The following is a 21,536-nucleotide window of genomic DNA, read 5'->3' on the forward strand; positions in this document are numbered from 1 at the left end:
TTTCTGAGACACCGCTCTCTAAAGATGTCCTGGGTACTTTGTAGGCTGGTGCCCATGATGGAGCTGACTAGCTTTACAACTTTCTACAGCTTCTTTCAGTCTGTGCCGTAGCCCCTCCATACCAGATAGTGATGTCGCCTGTCAGAATGCTCTCTATGGTACAACTATTGAAGTTCTTAAGTTGACATGCCAAATCTCTTCAAACTGCTAATAAAGTATAGCCGCTGCCTTGCCTTCTTTATAACTACATCGATATGTTGGGACCTGGTTAGATCCTCAAAGATCTTGAGACCCAGGAACTTGAAACTGCTCACTCTCCACTTCTGATCCTCTATGAGGATATTGGTATGTGCTCCTTCGTCTTACCCTTCCTGAAATACACAATCAGCTCTTTTGTCTTACTGACATTGAGTGCCAGGTTATTGCTGCGGCACCATTCCACTAGTTGGCATATCTTACTCCTGTACGCCCTCTCGTCACCACCTGAGATTCTACCAACAATGGTTGTATCATCAGCAAATATATAGATGATATTTGAGCTATGCCTAGCCACACAGTCATGGGTATACAGAGAGTAGAGCAATGGGCTAAGCACACACCCCTGAGGTGCGCCAGTGTTGATCGTCAAGTGTTTCACGTTAACTGTCCCCCTTTGGACTCATGATTTAATGATTGCAAATAATGCTTAAGGTCCAAGGATGTGAAATTTTGCTGAGAATACTGTAACTAGGTGGTGTGTGGTACACTGGTTAGGTATAGTACTCATGCACCCCCCACCCCAGCTCCATCGATGCTGACCTTAATTCCGGTCTTTGTGTAGTTGCACGTCCTTCCTGAATCTCCCTGGGTGTTTCATCCCATAACACAAAAACCCTTTAATGGATGTGAATGGTTTAAAATAAATCAAAGGGGAATTGACCACGTGAGAAAAAATAAAATGCAGGGCTACAGGGAAAAGAGGGGAAATGGGACAGGGAGCTGGCATGGACATGATGTCCCCTGGCATAACAAATGGATAGCTGTCAGAAGTGTGCCAATATGTTTAAGCTTCATTTTTACTGGTATTTTCATGTCAACATTTTACTTTTGCCACATTACAAATATGCAAAACAACTTCATTTGTAAACATTTTTCCATCTACTTTTAAGTGAACATACGTTATCATCACAATTCTGCCTTGATATTTGAGAGGGAAACATTGACCAGGGCACCCAAGTAATGCCTCTGGTACACGTCCATAGCTTTTGAGGATAGAGGGACCTGGTTTCCTTTATTATGTAACATTTTAAAAGCTCTGTCAGAGATGCCAGATAAAACAATACAAAGAAATGAATACATCTCTAAACTCCAAAATGTTTGTAAATCTGGTGGTTAGGACAGGACAGTGACTCTTACAACTGCTCCAGTACAAACTCTCCCACACTGCTATTCAAATTCCAAGAAAATAAATCTGTAACCCTCAGAATCCAACTGCAACTGTGGATTTGTCCCATTCCTCTTTAATTCACTTTGATGCTGCTCTCTTCAAAAGGAGCAGCTTTCTGTTGTCCTTAATTTTTCCCTGATGGCTGGTAAAATACAGTTCAACACGACTGGCCGAACGCAATAGGAATTTCGCAGATGTCAGGATACCTAGCATCGATGAAATAATGGATTGGGCTTTGCAACATATGTATTTCCATTTCTCAAGAGGTGGGTGTAACAGCTTTTAGAATCAACTCGCTGTATTTGGCCTGGGAATGTTTGACTTGACAGTGTAGAGGAATTTTATGGTGTACTTAAACCTGTATTTTGTCTGTCCATATGGGTATTTGGCATGACAGTTTTATTTTCATTAAAATCAAAACTTCACTTTTTTTTTTGCAGTGGTGCTCTAGAGTACCAGCGGACAATGTGGGCTTGGACATCCAGGCACAAGCTGTCAGGATGGACGGACCCCTTTGGCCCACAACCTGAACATGGTACAGTACCTTGACCAAAGGCAATTAAATATGGCATTTCCTTCACAAGGTAACACTGACAGTAAAACTCTCTCAGCTGTGTGTTTCAAGTATCAGCTGTCCCCCACAATAGGCAACATATGACCCACAGTTTACAGCTGGCCCATGGAATGGTTCTGTTAGGCCGCACTTCTGAACGACAATTACCTGCACCGTGCAGGCCCCTCCCACCAGAAGTAGAAACACCTGTCCCCAGAAATGGTTTTACAATTGATCATCACAATTTTATTGACTACAACGCCTCTTAAATGCTTTGAGTTTCAAACTACCTGTCAGATTTGCTGGTAAAACAATTTAAACATGTAAAACTCTTGAACTTGTTTAAACACATTTAAGTAAACAATTAACTACAATTAAGATTACTCCAAAAAAAATTAACATGGAATTTGACTTAGCATCATTCCTTTCCGTCCAGATGAGTTAAATGTTTGAAGCTATGCTGGGTCCAAGCTGACTATCCCAGAAAACTGCAGGAATATGGCATTCTCCCACCCAACACCTTAGAAACCCATTTCCTCCAACAGTTAGAAAGAAAAGGGCATCAAACACATGGGATCAACACAGTTTAACAGTTGCCCTCCAAGCCACATGTCACTGGTGAAAATTCCATTATTTTCTCTCTAACAGCATTGTGAGCATAGCCACATCTGAAGGTTTACAGCAAAAGTCAGCTCACCCGCAACCTTTGGAAAGGTAACTAGGGTTGGGCAAGTAGATCCTGGCTCAGCCTGCAAAACCCACACACCGTAGATAAATAGTTTTTAAAAATAGGATGCGACTGCTAATTGGCTACACTGTTGAGTACAGGAGGAAGGAAACCTTTTTGCAATTGTTTCGGATCTCGGTGGATACTGTGTACATTTTGTAAGTAAAAAAGCATGTACTTGTTACAGAGGGAGTGCAGCAAAGATTCGTCAGACTGCCGGATTTGTAGAACGCTCAGAGACTGAGCAAATTTGTGCTGTAACCTCATGAATTAAAAGAATAATGAGATATCAAAATTTACAACCACGTTAAGGGGCTTTTCGGGCTGGATGCAGAGATTTGTTCCCGTCTACTGCGGAGCCTGGTTGGGGAAAGAGGGGGAACAAAGTGCTTCGCGGATTCAAATGCCCAGGTATGAGCTGCAAGTGCGTTGGGGCAGCAGCACACTGGGCGTTTGCATGGGTCGACGGGCAAGCGCGGAAGCTCCCGTGCGGCAGGGGGCGATAGCGCTGTGCGCCAAGGCCGTCTCCGCCCTGGCGCTCCTGTCACCCGGAGCTCCGGGCTCAGGACCCTTTCCGCTTCGCTGTTCCACTCTCATAGGCTGGCGCGGTTGCCACGGCGCTGCTGCCGAATGCTCCGCGGGGCCGGCTAGTACCAGAGGTGTCCTGGGTCCGGTGGCTGCAGCCGGTCGGCGGAGCATGGGGCTGGTCGAGGTGCTGCAGATCCTACTGGCTCTCGCTCTTGCAGCTCTGACCCTGGTGAGTCTGGTCCTGGCCGGTCAACTTTTGCAAACTCTCTTCCACCGAGTTAGTTTGCTGAGAGATTAGTCATGTTCTGGATGACAACCTCCCTTGCATCGCTCCGTCAATCAGGCTTAGTAGGCCTTTCCCTATATCATCTTTCCGACACCTGGTCCATCCACTCCATCCAGAGCCGTGATTCTGCATACTTGCTCTAGTCTTTACAGTTGAAAAAAATGTATGGAAAGTACACCGCTTAAAGCAAATTGAAACTCATCGGTGACTTGTTTCAAACTGTGAAAGAACTAAGATAGTGGCTTTCCTCTGGTACGGTTAAATCTGAACGGAAGATGAGAAAATGTGTCGGATTTCGCATCAATTTTAACAGATTTTGTACACGCCATCGTCTCCTTTACCATCCTATACCTGCAAATTAGGCACTACGTTTGAAACCATTATGTTCCAGTTAGAAGTTTTATATCCAGCTAAACTATTGTTGGCAGCCTCTTAGCTGAATTGCTATATTCTCACATACTACATCAACAAAGCAGCTAATTTTTTGTCCCAACTTCACTCGGCTTGCGAACAAGTACTCTTATCCCACGTTAGTGTAGCCTTCAGTGACCATAATTCCTCAACTGAACTGTGCTACTAGATTCCATAAATTCAAGATCAGGAATTGGGATAGCTCAGTGAACTAGCAAAGATTTGATGGGCCATGTGGATCCTATGTTATAGAGAAATCATGATCCATAATTGCTCAAAGAGCAGAAAGAATATTTGAGAGCTGGAGGTCATGCCTCTGGAGTGATACCAGTTCACAGGCTTCCTGCTTGCTCTCTCTAGCCCCTCTTGCCCCATCTGTGGAACGGTCTGTGGTTCCCACAATGGCCTCATCAACACTTCAGAACCCACAACACCAGGGTGTAAGCAAGCCATCCTCCAGACTGATATACCACTATGATCAATATCTCCACAATTCCCACCTTCATTTCCATTAGAAATCTAAAACTAGGTAATTATCTGTATTTAGTACAGCTAGCTTTTTTAACATCTCCTGGTTATCAGCTTCTAGCCCATTGAGTTTCTCAGCTACATGCTCCTTTGTTGTGTGACTTCACCAATATCATCTTCCTTAAAGGGTGAGACAGAGTATTCGTTTAGTATCTTGGTCAAGCCCTCTACCTCCAGGAGTAGATCTTGCCCCTTTGATCCCTGATTGGCCCTACCTCTTGCCACTCATTGAGGATCATTCGTGTTCCTTTATCCTACCCTTTCTGAAGTCCACAATCATCTCTGGTCCTGACATTGAATGCAAGGTTGTTGCGACACTACTCAACTAGCTGGTGTATCTCCTGTGTGCTCTCTCGTCTCCATTTGAGATCCTGCCAACAATAGTTGTATCGTCAGCAAACTTATAGATGGCATGGGTGTAGAGAGAGTAGATCAGTGGGCTAAACACACATGCCAGTGTTGATCATCAGTGAGGAGGAGATGTTATTACCAATCTGCAGAGATTGTGGTCTTCTGGTTAGGAAGTCAAGGAACTAATTGCAGAGGGAGGTACATAAGCCCAGGTCTTGTAGCTTTTCAATCAAGACTGTAGGAATGGTGTTAAATGCTGAGCTGTAGTCAATGAATAGTATCCTGACCTAGATGTTTTTATTGTCCAGTTGATCTAAGGCCACAGGAAGAGTCACTGACATTGTGTTTGCTGTAGACCTATTGTGGTGATCAGCATATTACAGTGGGTCCAGGTCCTTGCTGAGGCAGTTGTTGATTCTAGCCATTACCAACCTCTCAACAGATTTCATCTCTGTAGATGTGAGTGCTACTAGATGATAGTCGTTAAGGCTAATCACACTACACTTCTTGGGTACTAGTATAATTGTTGCCCTTTCGAAGCAGGTGGGAACTTTTGACCGTAGCAGTGAGAGATTGAAAACGTCTTTCAAAACGCCTACCAGATGGTTGGCACATCCTCAAAGACGGCCTGACATCAGCCTCTGAGACAGAATTCACAGGGTCACCAGGTGCTGCAGGAATCCTCACAGCTGTAGTTCTATTGTCTTTTCAAAGCAGGCATGGAAAGCATTGGTAGTGAAGCATCACTGCCATTCATAATGCACTCTGGTTAAACATCCTAGTTGGGTGGTCTTTCATTGATTCTGTTATACTTACTCTGGACTTGTTAAGCATGCCTACCAAAAAATAAATCTCAGGGTTGTATATAGTGACATGTATGTACTTTGGTAATAACATTTATTTGAGCTTTCTTTACACTCACTGGACAGAAACTGCATTCTGTATATTAGAAGAGCCCACTTAGATTTATGATCTGAAAACAGAATTTTAAGGTAACTAGCAATATCCTAGGAGATATTTATTCATAAGTATGATGAACTGGAAAGGCTTAGAAATCAGATGCAGTAGGTTTCAAAAGGAAATTCGATAAATAATGGAAGAGGAAAGTTGAAATCTCAGATGGCAGAGCAGAAGATACAGCTAAATGGATCGCATAAAAATGGCCTTGAAAGCTACCTGACCTCTCCCCATTCGTATCATTATTTAATGTGACTCATGTCATTGCTCTTTGATTGTACACCAAATGCTGAATTTCACTGTTTGAGAATCATGTGGTTTGTAAAGTAAAAGCAGTCCTTCCTTGTGTTTTACATGATCTGTTCTGCAATTTTAATGGTCTCTTGTCTTTTTCTTCCCCCACAGCTTGTATTTATTGTGCATGTGACAGCTATAAAAATGCCAAATCTTGCTCGTGGAGAGAAAGAAAAATATTTCCTGAATCAAAGTTCTGCTGGGAAGGAATTGTTCCCCAGTATCCATGATCCTTCCACTAAGGAACTATCTGTTATTGTCCCATCTTATAATGAAGAACAAAGATGTAAGTTTTCCTTTTTGAATGCTGTAATTCTTGAGACAGTTTGGGAAAAATGTAAATAGAGATTTCTGTAGCTTCTGATACATGTCCAGCTATCAAAAGAAGATAAATTGTTCATATTTTAGAGTTCCATGATGTGAATATATAAAAAGAAAATGGTGCTAGCCTCGTTTCACTGGTTATGCACTGGCGTCTTCATCACACTGAGCACACACTCGAGGGTGACTCTACTGTTACACAGAAGATGCTGTGCTGTTGGAAGAGCTGTTTTCCAACTATGTTTTTTTTAAACTTTTTTTATTGAGTTTTCAAATGATTACAGAAAGAAAAAAAAATACCTTCCCCCCTCACTCTAACATCCCTATAGAGAAAAAGAAAAAAAAGAAAGAGAAAGTGCCTGGATATCGGAAGATCCCCACATGCTCCACGGAGTTCGTAATAACTTTAGTATATATATTTATTTCTTTCCCCAAATAATCGATTATTTTATCTTCGGAGCACCTATATATTTAAACCTGTCTTTTGTAAATGCGGCGCCAAATTTTCAAAAATGTTTCATATTTATCTCTTAAATTATAAGTAATTTTTTCAAGTGGAATATAGCTGGAAATTTCATTCTTCCAACGATCTATACTTAAGTATGAATCCGATTTCCAAGTAACTGCAATAGCCTTTTTGGCTACTACTGCCAGTGCAATTTTTATGAATTCTTTGATATTTATTCAATTTGAGTTTCGATTTTATCTCTCCAATATCGCCTAATAAAAATAATATTGGATTATGTGGAAGTTGTGTTCCAATAATTTATTCCAATAAAACTCTTACATTTGTCCAGAAAGGTTGAATTTTAGAACAAGACCAAGTAGAATGTAAAAAAATACCGATTTCTTGGTTACATCGGAAACACTGATCAGATAAATTTGGATTTAATTTATTTTTTGTGGTGTAATATATAATTGATGTAAAAATTATATTGCAGTAATCTTAACCGGACATTTATAGTATTTGTCATACTATCAAGACATAGTCTTGACCAATTTGTTTCTTCAATTTTAATATTCAAGTCACTTTCCCATTTTTGTCTTGACTTATGGATTCCTTGTTTAATTGCCTGTTTTTGAATCAAGCTATACATACAAGAAATAAATTTTTTAGTTTTTCCTTTTTGAATTAAAGTTTCTATATCATTAGATTTCGGCAATAACATTGTTTGACCTAATTTTTCTCTTAAATAAGCCCTTAATTGGAAGTAACAAAACAGAGTGTTATTTGATACTTTATATTTATTCTTTAATTGATCAAATGACATTTATATACCTCCTTCAAAACAATCTCCTATATAATCCCTTTTTGAAACCAATTATATCAAAGTTGATTATCCATTGTATAAGGAATGTCTATTTAGAATTAAAGATCTCTGCTAATAAAGATTTCTTTGTCTCATCATCAACGTTTATCTTATTCCATAAGTCAATCAAATGTTTTAATATAGGAGATTCTTTCTTTTCCCGCATCCATTTAGATCCCCATTTATATATAAAATCTCCTATTTTATCTAGTTCTATTCTAATCCATGCCGGTCTATCTTTCTCAAAAAAAGATGCAATAAATCTAAGTTGATTTGCTTCATAATAATTCTTAAAATTTGGAAGTTGTAACCCTCCTAGATCAAATTTCCATGTCAATTTTTCCTACGATATTCTTAACATCTTACCTTTCCAACGAAACTTCCTCACATATTTATTTAACTCTTGAAAAAACTTATGGGGTAGTTGTATTGGTAGTGATTGGAATAAGTATTGTAGTCTAGGGAATATATTCATTTTTACAGTATTTACTCTACCTTCTAATGTTATTGGTAATATCATCCATTTATCAAGATCTTCTTGAATTTTTTTCAATAATGGTAAGTAATTTTATTTATATAAGTTCTTTATATCATTATCAACTCTTATACCTAAATATTTTATACCGTTTGTCGGCCATCTAAATTGAGTTATTAATCGACATTGACTATAATCTCCTTTAGTAAGAAGTAAAATTTCACTTTTATCCCAATTTATTTTGTAACCTGATATTTTCCCATACTCTTCTAATCTAGAGGATAATTTTCGCAACGAGTGCAATGGGTTTGTTAAATAAAGCAGAACATCATCAGCAAATAAGTTAATCTTGTATTCCTCCTGGTTAACTCTGAAGCCCTTAATATCTGGGTCCATCCTAATTAATTCAGCTAATGGTTCTATTGCCAACACAAATAAAGCAGGTGATCATGGACAACCTTGCCTAGTTGACCTTGTTAACTGAAATGATGTTGAAATTTGACCATTTGTCACTACTTTAGCTTTGGGATTAGTACTTAAGGTTTTAATCCATTTTATAAAATATACTCCTAATCCATATTTTTCCAATACCTTAAATAAAAAATCCCATTCCAATCTATCAAATGCTTTTTCTGCATCTAAAGCAACCGCCACACTCATTTCCTCCCTCTTTTGAGCCAAATCAATTATACTAAATAACCGAGTTAAATTATCTGCCGATTGTCTATTTTTAATAAATCCTGTTTGATCCATATGTATTAATTTTGGTAAGTATTTAGATAATCTGTTAGATAAGATTTTTGCTATTATTTTATAATCCGTGTTTAACAAAGAAATAGGTCTATATGATGTTGGCTTTAAAAGATCTCTATTTTTGGCAATACTATTAAAATAGCTGCCGAAAAAGATTCTGGAAGTTTATGCGTTCTTTCTGCTTGATGTATTAACTCCATAAAAGGAGGAATTAATAAATCTTTAAACTTTTTATAAAATAAAATTTCTTGAAAGTTTCATTAATTTCTAAAGGTTTATAAGTAATTTTATTTACTCTTGTTCAAATTACATTTATTGTTTTAGAAGTCTGGTCTGTTTTTAACTGCCATGCAAGGACCTTATGTGATCTTTCACCTAGTTCATAATATCTCTCTTTAGTTCTCATAATTGCTTTTTCTGTTTGATATGTCTGAAGTGTATTATATTGTAACTTCTTATTAATAAGTTGTCTTCGTTTTTCTTCTGTCATATCTTTGAGATTCTTTCTCTAATTTTGTAATCTCTTTTTCCAATTGATCTATTTCTATCATATATTCCTTCTTAATTTTAGAAGGATAACTTATTATCTGACCTCTCAAATATGCCTTCATTGCTTCCCATAATATAAATTTATCATCAACTGAATGTGAATTTGTATCTAAAAAGAACTGAATCTGCTTTTTCATAAAATCACAAAAATCTTGACGTTTTAGTAATATTGAATTAAATCTCCATCTATAAATTTATTCCTCTTTATTTATCATTGTCATTATCAAAGGAGAATGATCTGACAATATTCTCACTTTATATTCCATATTTTTCACTCTGTCTTGAATATTCGTTGATAATAGGAAAAAATCTATCCTTGAATATGTTTTATGTCTATTTTAATAAAATGAATAATCTCTTTTGGGTTAATTCTTCTCCATATATCAATCAAATTTAAATCTTTCAACAATGATAGAGTTAATTTTGCTACTTTTGATTTTGTGACAACCTTTGTTGATCTATCTAAAACTGAATCTAGACAAAAGTTAAAGTCTCCACTTATTAATATTTTGTCATGTGCGTTAGCCAAATTCAAAAAGACCTCTTGTATAAATTTTACATCATTTTCATTTGGTGCATAAATATTCATAAGTGTCCATAGTTCTGAAAAAATTTGACAATGTATAATTACATATCTCCCCACCAAATCAATTAATACATTTTGTATTTTAATTGGTAAATTTTTAACCAAAATTGCAACTCCTCTTGCCTTTGAATTAAATGAAGCTGCAATAACATTTCCAACCCAGTCTCTTTTTAATTTCTGATGTTCTATCTCTGTTAAGTGTGTTTCTCGTAAAAAAGCTATATCTATTTTCATTTTTTTAATGTATGTTAAGATTATTTTTCTTTTCACCGGTCCATTAAGCCCATTAACATTAAAACTTTAAAAATTCAGTAAATTAGTCATTATTTTTAATTGTGTTACTCCAATCTATAATAATACCTAATTTTTCAACTTTCGTGGTATCTGGGGGAATCTTTTTAAAATTCTCCATGTTGCTATGTGTGTCCCCACCGATCATCCAGGCAGAAAGATAGAAGAAAAATAGATTATAAAGAAAAAAACAAAATACCCCCCTTCTCATGTTGTGGAAAGAAAAGAACACAACATTACCCCACTCTATTGTACGGGTCATGGCAATCGCCATGATTACACACGTGAATCCCGTAGTAATCGATCCAAAGCTCCCCAGCCCCCCCCCCGCAACATAAAAAAGTATATATATATAAGAAGAAAAAAATAGTATTCTCAAATTTTGCCTTTCTCCCCTGTATCATCCTTAAATGTCCATCACTTCCATTCACTGTCTCTGTCTTCATCTTTAATCCATTACACTTGGAAATCTCTATGTGTAGTTAGTGAATAATTGGGAGTTTTTGTGCGAACTCCTCCGCTTCTCGATAATCAGTAAAAAAATCTTCTTTTTCCATCCTCCAAAAAAATTATCAGTGTTGCTGGGTGACGCATTGTAAATTTATAACCCTTTTCCCATAAAGCTTTTTTCGCTGGGTTAAATTCCTTCTTGCTCTTCAAAAGATTATAACTTGTATCAGGATAGAAAAGAACTGCTTTCCCTTCTATCCCTTTTCTCTTTTTAGCACATTGGGCAGCTGCCTTCAGGATCTCTTCTTTATCTTGGTATCTTAAGCATTTTATCAGAATTGATTGTGGATTTTGATCTGCTTGAGGTCTTGACCTTAAGCCTTTCAATTTCAATTAGAGTTTCTCCTTCCATTTCCAAGTTTTCGGGGATCCATTTTTGAAAAAAATTTGTTGGATCTTCTCCTTCTATATCTTCTTTCAGTCCAACAATTTTAATATTGTTTTGTCTACTAAAGTTTTCAAGCTTGTCCATTTTTCCCAACAATTGTTTTCTTTCTGATGTCTAGGCAGTAATACCATCTTCCATTTTATTCATTCTTTCAACTATGTCTTCCGTTGTAGCTTCCAAATCTATAATTGTCTTTTCCATTTTTCCTGTCTTTTTGTAATTTTATCAAACATAATTCCATATTTATCATTTGTTGATTACTTTTAATGCGTTTAATTTTTCTAATTTATGCATTATTTGCATTAAAGTCTTTTTTATATTTCCAGAAAAACTTTTACCTCCATCTTTGTCTGATTCTTCCAGAGAATCTGAATCTACCTCAGATTCACTTTCACTTTCGGTTTCAATCGTAACTGGGATTTGTAGTTCAGGTTGCTCTCGTTTGTGCATGCTCCTTCCTTCACGTTTACACAGTTTGTCGTTGGTCTTTTTCTTTAGAAATGGTCGATTTTGCCGCAGTTTCCTGTTCTGTATCGCCAGAGGTGAAATGTACCTGAGCCCGCAGTTCTTTGGCAGAAGCGGGCCTTGATTCTGTTCCAACTTGCGTTGTCTTCACGGTAGTAGTTTTCTTCATCTTCTGTTTGTGAGGCATAACTTGAAACAGTCTGGAGTAGTTTATAAGTAACTTTTAGAAAGTATTGACTGATTTTTCTTCACTTAAACATTAATTTACTGATTTTTTACGGGAGAGCTGGGTTCCCGCGTCTCGATCCTACGTCATCATGTGATGTCCCCCCCCCACCCCCGCAACTATGTTAAGCATAAGTTCTGTGACACAATTGGAAAAGCACAGTGGTGCAGATAGTAGAACTGTTACCTCACAGCATCAGTGATCTTGGTTCAGTCCTAACCTCTGTTCTCCTTGTGACCAGGTGAGTTTCTCCAAGTGCTGTGGTTTTTTTCTCACTTCCCATAGACTGTAGGATGGCTACTGTACAGTATTGTCACTGTAAATTGCCCCTAATGAGTTTGTGAGTCACAGATTCTGAGGGGTATTAATGTGAATGTAGAGAGAATAAAATTGGTTCGGGAATATTAGTGTAAAAAAATGTAGCCAGCATGGACAGCCAAATAAACTGTTTTGTGCTGTATCCATCTCTGGTACCATTTTTGCTGAGGACAACATGGGATATTCTGGTTGCTTGGCCAATATTTATGTTTGTGCGAGATTGCTGTGAGTGCTATATGACCTACATTATTACAACAGCAATTAACCGGTTGTAAAGTGATGGAGGACCTCTTGAGAGTATAGAAATGCAAGCTCTACATTTATCAAAAGCATCACTGCATAGCAGAATCAAGTTTATTATCACTGATATTGTGAAATTTGTGTTGCAGCAGTACAGTGCAATATGCTCGTATGCAAACTCTGTGAACATCTGATTCCACTGCTTCCTTAAGTCCCTGAATTTTTGTCAATATGCTTCAGGTACCAGCTCATAGGCCCAAAGGATAGCCTGTTTTACTTCCTCATAATCCTCTGCAACCTGCACAGACAACGCCGCATATGCTTGTTGAGGATCCCCTTTAAGTACACTTTGTAACAACACCACCCACTTATCCCTAGGCCACTTCTGGTTCGCGGCCACTTTTTAAAGATGTGAGAAGTACCGATCAATGTCTGTCTCCTCAAACGGAGGTACCAACCTAATCTCTTGACTTAACATTAAACCTTTCCCCACGGTCTGCCCCACTATCCACGTGTTGCCATTTCTCCCTCGAACTGTCGCTGTTTTCTGCCTCCTCCGCTTCCAACTTAATTCTCTCCAGCCGCATCTCTTCTAGACGTAACTGGACCTCCACTTTCCCTACAGGAAAGTGTTCTAACACCTCCGGCTTGAATATCTGCATCATGACATAATGTTCAGCTATCTTACGTTGTATCTCTGACTTCGTTGTCCCTTTCTTAACCTCCTTGAGTTCCAAGGTCTCCACTATTTCCCACAACTCAGACTTTTTAGCCTTCTTAAAACCCACAGGGCCCAGACTTAACAGAAACTCGCCAACATCCATTTCTGCTGCCTGCATTTCTGGTTTCTCACACAACCAGAACAGATAAGGGAATTCTACCCCAATTCACTGGCCCCTCAATTTGGTAATTAAATCCCAGACGAGCCCCCAATTTGTTAGGTACCCCATAACTGGGTTAGCAGACCAGCAGGAAAGACTGATACGTTGGAGTCTGGTGAATACTGTAACTAAAGGTTTGTTAGTAAACTAAACAATACAGTATCAGAAATGCCAATATACATATAAAACAGGTTAGCAATAATAAAAACAGAAGTGTAGGAATAATAAGCAACAGTAAAAAAAAACAAGCTCTAACAAGTCTAGGGGTAAATGTATTGTCATAGAAGAATATAGAGTTCGGTTCGTGCTGAGGTAGTTGTTGTTGCAATGTTAGAGAGAGAGAGTGAGCGAGAGGTGAGCAGCTGCAGCAGGCAAACATTCCGTTGTCTTCTTGTTCCGTTGTACCGTTAGGGTCATCGATTATGACCCTTCCGTTCCAGGCTAGACCGTTCTTCAGTGATGGACTCGTCACCCAGGCAAGGGTGGACACACACACACACACACACACACACACACACACACACGTCCCCACCGGTCTGCCTTCATACACTGTGTTCCAGACCGATTCTCCTGAACCGATCCTCCAGGCCCCCACCTTCCTGTGGGTGCACAACACGCTTTCAGTGTCCACTGATGTGTCTGAGGGTGTCTCCCCAGATCCGTCTTTCATTCCCACTGACTGGGTATCAGCTATCCATCAACTCAACATGACCATGTCCATCAAACTAGTCCACTCCTTGCTGTCTCAGCAAGAATGTTAATGAGCAAAGAAGTGTCCTTGTAGCAAAAGATTGTTTACCTTTCCATCAGTGAAGAAGCCATAATACATAAATCATTTGTCTCTCTCTCTTATCTGTGGCAGATGCCTCTACCTCTGTTCTTCGTCTCTCTCTCTCATTAGCAGCATAGTTCCTGGGGGGGGGGGGGGTAGCTCTGGACCCCATTTCCATCTGGTTTGTTCACCACACATAACAATGTAAAAATTACTACTAAAAATGTAATAAATACTGTAAAAAGAGAACAAAGTAGTGAGGTTATATTCATGGGCTGTTCAGAAGTCGGACAGCAAAAAGGAAGAAGTTATTCCTAAAACATTGAGTGTGTTTCTACATTGAGTCTGTCTCTCACCCCTGATGGCTGTAATGAGAAGGTGGTGAGGAACCCCAGTGATGTATGCCACCTTCTTGAGGCACCACCTTTTGGAAATGCCCATGATGGAGCTGGCTGTGTTTACAACCCTCTGAAGCTTTTTTGGATCCTGAGCATTGAAGCCTCCGTGCCAGGTGGTAATGCAACCACTCAGAATTCTCTCCTCGGCATATTTGTAGAAATATGCTAGAGATCTTGGTGACATACCAGATATTCTCAAACTTCCAATGAAGTATAGCCACTGCTACGTCTTCTTCATGATCACTTCAATATTTCAGGCCCAAGATAGATCCTCAGAGATATTGATGCCTATGAACTTGAAGCTGCTCATCCTTTCCTCTGCTGACTCCTCGATGAGGACTGGTATATGTTCTCCCAACTTCTTCTTCCTGAAGTATATTACAAATTTCTTGGTCTTACAGATGTTGAGTGCAAGGTTGTTGTTGCAACACCACACAACTAGCTGATCTGTCTCACTCCTGTATACCTCTGTCACCATCTGAGATTCTGCCAACAATAGTTATGGCAATAATTTTGATGCAATGGTATTGTTGATTAATGTAGCAAGCTTTATTCAAGTTGTAACTGAAATAAACTTTACAAACCCTCAAAAAAGTGTAGACGCCTCTGTTCTACACCTTTATCACTTGTCAAATACTGAAATGGAAAGATTGGAACAGACAACAGAAATTAAAGAACAATAATTTTGATTTACTATGCTACGTCTTTTTTTTCATCTCTGTAATTAATATTTCTTTATTCTGTTTACAACCATTTTCTTTCCCAACATCCTTTGTTACAACTTTTATTCCTCATCTTACTTGCCGCGATATAGTTCATTCTAACTGTGAAGTGCTTCCACAATACCTTAGTGTTCAATATTTTGCAGTCTGCAACATGGTACTCTTTATTTGCAATATGACCAGTGTATTCTGAGTTGAATTGTAGTGTTCCCTAAATTTTAATGCAGAGAAATTTTGTTAAATAACACATTTAAATTAAATCTAAATACTCATCTACTCATGCTTTTTCTTTAATTTCAGTACCTCTGATGATGGATGAGGCGCTAGAATATTTGGAACAAAGACTGGTATTGAGGTTTTCTTTATTATTGCTCATTGATTTCATTCATGACTTCGTGATTTATTTGGGTGTCCTTAAAATGTGAAGAGCTCAATTGGGTTTTTACCTTTTTTTAAATATATTCTCATTTTTATGTTGGGGTAGTTAATTGGATTGTAGCAAAGAAAGCTACTGTGTCTATAACTGTAATGTTAGCTTCTCAACTATCAGCACCTCACCCCATTCTTATGTCCTTTACAGTATACCTTTACAAAGTTCCATTTCTAAGAAATATTCGGTTCATATTTTATTTTTTATAATATGTGACATGAAATATTATCTAACAATTTGCACCTTCAGATATAAAACCTAAAGAGAGTTATATTTTAACATTTTGTTTTTTTTTCCTTGTAGAACAAAGACTCTTCATTTTCTTATGAGGTGATTGTGGTAGATGATGGAAGCAAAGACAAAACGACAGAGGTAAAAATGATCCAAAACAAGTCTATGAGAATTCTTGTGTTTTGGTTCAATAAAATAGCTGTAATGGGAAAAGATTGCTAGGGCTCTGACAGAGATTTATAAATCTTGACTGGTCTCACAGATGAGGTGACAGATGACTGGTGGAGGGCAAATATGGTACCTTCTTGACGAAAAGCAACAAAAAATATCTAATGATTACAAATCTGTGAGTCTAATGTCAGTGGTTGGAAACATTAAGGGGGAAAGTGCTGAGAGACAGGATTAATCTACATGTGGAAAAGCAGCTTAAATTTGTTGGGGTGGGGGGGAGACCCTATCTGCAATTTCGTTGACTGTTTTGAAGAGGTAACGAAGTCTTTTCATGATGGCAGTATGACGGATGTAGTTATTACAGTAAAATTTTTGACAAGGTCCCATATGGAAAACTGGGCAAAAAGATTAGATCCTTGGAACCTAAGACAAGTTGATAAAATGGATGCAATGTTAGCCTGGTCCTACAATGGTGGAGAATTGTTATTGTGATAGTGAGTTTGTGATCAATGGTGAATCAATTGGTGCTGGGACCCTCTCCGTTTATTAGATGCATTAACAGTTGGGATGTGAATATAAAATCATGATTGGTAAGTGTGCAGATGACAGGAAAAGCTTTGGAATCAGGTGTTTAAATCCAAGGTTCTTTTAGAAGTCAGGATCGAGACATGAAGTTTGTTGCTTCACGATTGCTTTATTAGTAGTGGTGGGGGAAGAGGACCCCAGGGGCACAGCGGCAACAAGAAAGGTCTCAGCCTGGATGTGAAAGCAGCCAAGATTGGAACTGGAGGCTGCGTAATTCGCAATGTGAAGGCATCCAGGGTCGTTGGAACTGAAGTTGGTGTGATCTGTGGTCTGGGGCCACCCAGAGTCATTGAAGCTAGAGTCGGCAACTGTATCCATCAAAACCAAAGTTGGAGGTGGCAGGGGCTGCAGTTTGGAGATGGGTGATCTTCTGATCCTTCTTGGACATGAGGAAGGAGAAGAACTGGAGGCTGAAGGCATAGATCCAGCGGAGGATAAAATGTTGGAGAGGTCCATGGCTGGTGGTGGAGAGTGATATCCTGAGTCGTGTCAGAGACTAAGACGGCCCACAGATATCTCTGCATGGCGGAGAGGGTGGCATGTAGAATTTGGAGCATGAAGCAGTGGGAGAAGCAGCCAATCAAATGCAGATTCCAGGGATCTTCAGTGTGTCTAAACTGGGATGCCTAAAAACGTAGCTGGAAGGTGGCAGTAAGGACGAGTTCCCAGGAAGGATACATGGCTGTGGTAGCGAGGCTGGATGGGCACATGGTTGAAGAGTAGCAAAGATCACAAAGGGGGAGCCGTGACAAAGGGTCTCACTGGACTCTCGTCGAAGAGAAGATGTAAACAACTTCAGGGTACGCATTCCTTAAGAGACTTTGGAGCAGCGGATCATAAAGAAAAGAGATTCTGCAGATCCTGGAAATCCAGAGCAATTCACAAAATGCTGGAGAACTCAGCAAGTCAAGCAGCATCTGTGGAAATGAGTAAACAGTTGATGTTTCCGACTTGACCCTTTATCAGGACTGGAATGGAATGGGAACGATGTCAGAATAAGAAGGTGGGTGGAGGAGAAGGAGGACAAACTAGAAGATGATAGGTGATGCCAGGTGGGTGGGGAGGGGGGCATGAAGTGAGAAGCTGTGAGATTATAGGTGGAAAAGCCAAAGGGCTGGAGAATGAGGAATCTAACAGGAGAAGAGAGTGGACCATAGGACAAAGGGAAGAAACAGGCTCTGGGGAAGGTGATAGGCATGTGAGGAGAAGAGGTGAGAGGCCAGAGTGGAGAATTGAAGAAGAGGGAAGGGAAGGTGGGTTGCGGGGGGGAGAGAAATCAATCTTCGTGCCATCAGGTTTGGGGCTACCTAGACGGACTATGAGGTATTGCTCCTCCAACCCAAGAGTCACCTCATAGTGGCAGAAGAGGAGGCTGTGGACTGACATATTGGAATAGGAATGGGGATAGGAGGCGTGTTTGAGAGTGTGCTGACCTTTTGCATCACAACCTGGTATTCCAGCTGCAGTGCTGCTGATAAAAAAGCCTTGCAGAGGGTGGTTAGGGGAGCGGAGAAGGTTATTGGGGTCTCCCTACCTTTTGTCCAAGACCTCTTTCAGAGTCGATGCCTCCAGAAGACAAGGTACATCATTAAAGACCCCTCACACCCTCTCCATGAACTGTTTGTTCTTCTGCTATCAGGCAAACATTACAGGAGCATCAAAACAAAAATCACAAGGCTACTAAACAGCTTCCTCCCACAGGCAGTCAGACTGCTAAATAGCTGCTCTATCTGACTCTGCTTTGGACACTTTTAACTCGCACTGTACACTTATAACTTGATTTTAACCGACATGTGGCTGTTGTGTTTTACTATTTATTGTTGTGTTTACTATTTGTTGCGTTTCTTATGTTGTGATTGCACTTGCTCCTGGGAAATGCTGTCTCATTCTGCCCTGCAGAGCTGTTGTATGGTTGGAATGACAGTAAAGTTTTTGAATCTTGAATCTTGAAAACAAACTGGTTGGCCACCAGGAAATTCTGCTTTTTGCAAATGGACCAGATCCCCCATTGTAAGTTGGCTCTCACCAATGTAGAAGAGGCCACATCAGTATCACTGGGTATAGTAGACAACCCCAACAGGTTTGCAAGTGTAGTGTTGCCTCATCTGGAAGGTGAGGGTCCTGGATAGAGGTGAATGAGTAGGTGTAGCACTTCTGCTGCATGTCCTAGAAAGATCCAAATTCATAACAAGGTACAGTAGATTGTGAGGTGAACAGTCCATCTTTCTGCACAAGGAATGTTCAATGGTCTTACAACAGTAGGATAGAAGCTGTCTTTGAGCTGGTGATACATGCTTTCAGGCTTGGATCTTCTGTCTGATCAGAGTGGCTGGGTGGGGTCTTTGATTACGCTGTCTGCTTTACTGAGGCAGCTAGAAGTATGAGTCTGGAGGAGAGGCTGGTTTTTATGATGAACTGAACTGTAGCCACCATTCTGTGCAGTCACGTGCAGAGCAGGTGCCATGCCTAGTCCTATAATGCATCTAGATAGAATGTTTGGTTAGGTTTAATGGGAATATCCTGAATCTCTTTAGCCTCCTGATTAAAGTGTAGGAACTGGTGAGCTGTTTTGGCCATGGTGTCAACATGGTTGGACCAGTACAGGATATTGATGATGTTCAGTCCAAGGAACTTGAAGCCCTCAACCCTCTCAACTTCAGCACCATTGATTTAAAGAGGAACATGTGCACCTCAAACCACACCACAATCCTCCCCACACCACCTTCCCGAAGTCACTGACCAGCTCTTTAATTTTGCTGACATTGAGGAAAAGGTTGTTGTCATGGCACCATGTCACTAGACTCTGTTTCCTTCCTGTGCTCTGGACGTGAGGTTGGTAGGTTAATTGGCCTGTGTAAGTTGTCTGTAGTTTGTAGGTGAACAGTGGAATCTGGTAGAGAGAAGTTAATGAGAATGGGGAGAGAATAAAACAACAAAAAATGGGATTAACATCAGATCAGTGTGGTTGATTGTCGGTGTGGATGTGAATGACTGAAGGGCCTGTTTCAATCGCTGTATCTCTGTGACTCTAGAATGTAACAGCATGGAGATTATGGTAAAACTTTATAAAACATTGGGTCAGCTGGAGCTTTTCTTGTAATTCTATCATCACATCTTAAGACGGTCATGTTTGCACTGGTAGCAATGCATCAGGATGTTGCTTGGGATGGAGTGCTTCAGCTATGAGAAAAGATAGGAAAGCCTGGTTGTTTTCCTTGGAGCAGAAGAGCCGAGGAGTTACCCTATACAGGTGTACAAAATTATTGGAGACGTAGTCTAGAGAGTAGGATTCTTTTGCTCATTGTAGAGGCGTATAAGACTAAAGGGCATATGCTTCAGTCAAGGGGTGAGAGGTTTAGAGTGGCTCACGTTGAAATATCATCTACTTTTCTCATTACGTTCTACTGATCCACTGAGCATCGATAGCATTTTCTGTTTTTATTTCAGTTTTTGCAATGTAAAATCACACTGTCTGAAAAAAAATGAATGGAAAAGTATATGTACATATCTCTCATTTTGTAACCTATAAAAAACAATGTTTTTAAAAAAAACTCATGCAGTTCATGTTTTTAAAGGAACCATTTGTTTTTGAAGGAGCCTAACGTTCATGATTAATACTCTTGAAAAGTTTGCTGAGTATAACAGTTATTCATGTGCATTATCCATTGAGCTAAAAACAGTCTTTAATAGAGCCGAAGTATAACTCTCTTCTACTTCAGAGTGTAAAACTAAGATAAAGAGCAAAATCATAATTACATTCTGGAACTCTGATAATGGTTCTGCAGCTTCTTCCATTATTGGAGAAAACCAGTAACTGACCCTTTGTAAAGTCGGCACCGATGACTAGTACTTCACTTTTAGGATGCTCATCAATCAAATTACGGTTATTGTAAGAAGAAGTACAGTGTAATTTAATGCACATAATGGTGACATTGAATTTGGTGCCAAACTTGCAAAGAAATCTTGTTAAAATTTAGTCTGGAAATTTGCCAGATTGGTTACCTCATGACATCTTCTGATTAAATCCGTTGTAGGTCGGTCTAAGATATTCTAAGAAATACGGATCTGATAGGGTACGTGTACTAACACTAACAGAAAACCGTGGGAAAGGTGGAGCTATTAAAATGGTGAGTTAATTTTTTTTACATCAGATCCTTTAGTGATAGAAATTAATTTCTTAATTTCTGTAAGCTTCTGTAAAATTTCTGATTCAGCATAACAATTTACTGGTACTGAATGGTACAGAGATGTTGGAGCTAACTAAATCTCATGGAATTAAAGATGAATTTTCTAATGCAGATGGAATTATCTTCAGTGCCATTGTTTTGGTTCCACAATTACGGTAATACAGCCATTCATTGTCCCTGCTTGTTAGGTTCCCATCCCTATTTATCTAACTTAGTTTCATTTCCCTTCATATATTTCCATTCATATTTTCACATGATAAGTTGCAGTTTTGAATTTTTATTTGCTTCTTCTCAACCCCACAAAGCAGAAACAGATGTTTGCAGAATAGAGTTCAAGTTTTCCACTGCATTCTGTCAAGTAATTCTGCCTAATTTTGCTAATTAATTCATTCATGTATAGTAACTTACCCTCCCTTGTTTTCAATTCTCCCATAAAAATGGTTTCTCTCTGTCTATGCACTCAACTTCTTAATGATCAGCACTTAAGATCACCCCTTTGTTTTCATCACTCAACTATAATGAGTCATCTGGTACTATAACATTTACACATCAGACTTGCAGCTTCCCACACAGTGGCAGCACTTTTTGAATTCCAGCATTCTCTATAAAATCTTTTGAGATCTGAAGGGTTCATAATGCTTGACACACAATTCCCATGTTCCTTCT

At 39.2% G+C, this 21,536-nt stretch overlaps 1 protein-coding gene across 1 annotated transcript in view; it reads left to right on the forward strand.

Annotated features, from left to right (window-relative positions):
- The first annotated feature begins 3,223 nt into the window (after positions 1-3,223).
- alg5 (ALG5 dolichyl-phosphate beta-glucosyltransferase) overlaps positions 3,224-21,536 on the forward strand; it is a 48,192-nt gene continuing 29,879 nt past the window's right edge. Inside the window, exons 1-5 of the mRNA XM_059964064.1 lie at positions 3,224-3,463; positions 6,173-6,347; positions 15,567-15,613; positions 16,000-16,068; positions 20,718-20,810. Of these exons, the coding sequence (XP_059820047.1) occupies positions 3,404-3,463; positions 6,173-6,347; positions 15,567-15,613; positions 16,000-16,068; positions 20,718-20,810 (444 nt within the window). The 5' untranslated portion in view covers positions 3,224-3,403. The remainder of the gene's footprint in view (positions 3,464-6,172; positions 6,348-15,566; positions 15,614-15,999; positions 16,069-20,717; positions 20,811-21,536) is intronic.

Source organism: Hypanus sabinus, chromosome 3 (genome assembly GCF_030144855.1).
Source record: "Hypanus sabinus isolate sHypSab1 chromosome 3, sHypSab1.hap1, whole genome shotgun sequence".
NCBI classification, from domain to species: domain Eukaryota; kingdom Metazoa; phylum Chordata; class Chondrichthyes; order Myliobatiformes; family Dasyatidae; genus Hypanus; species Hypanus sabinus.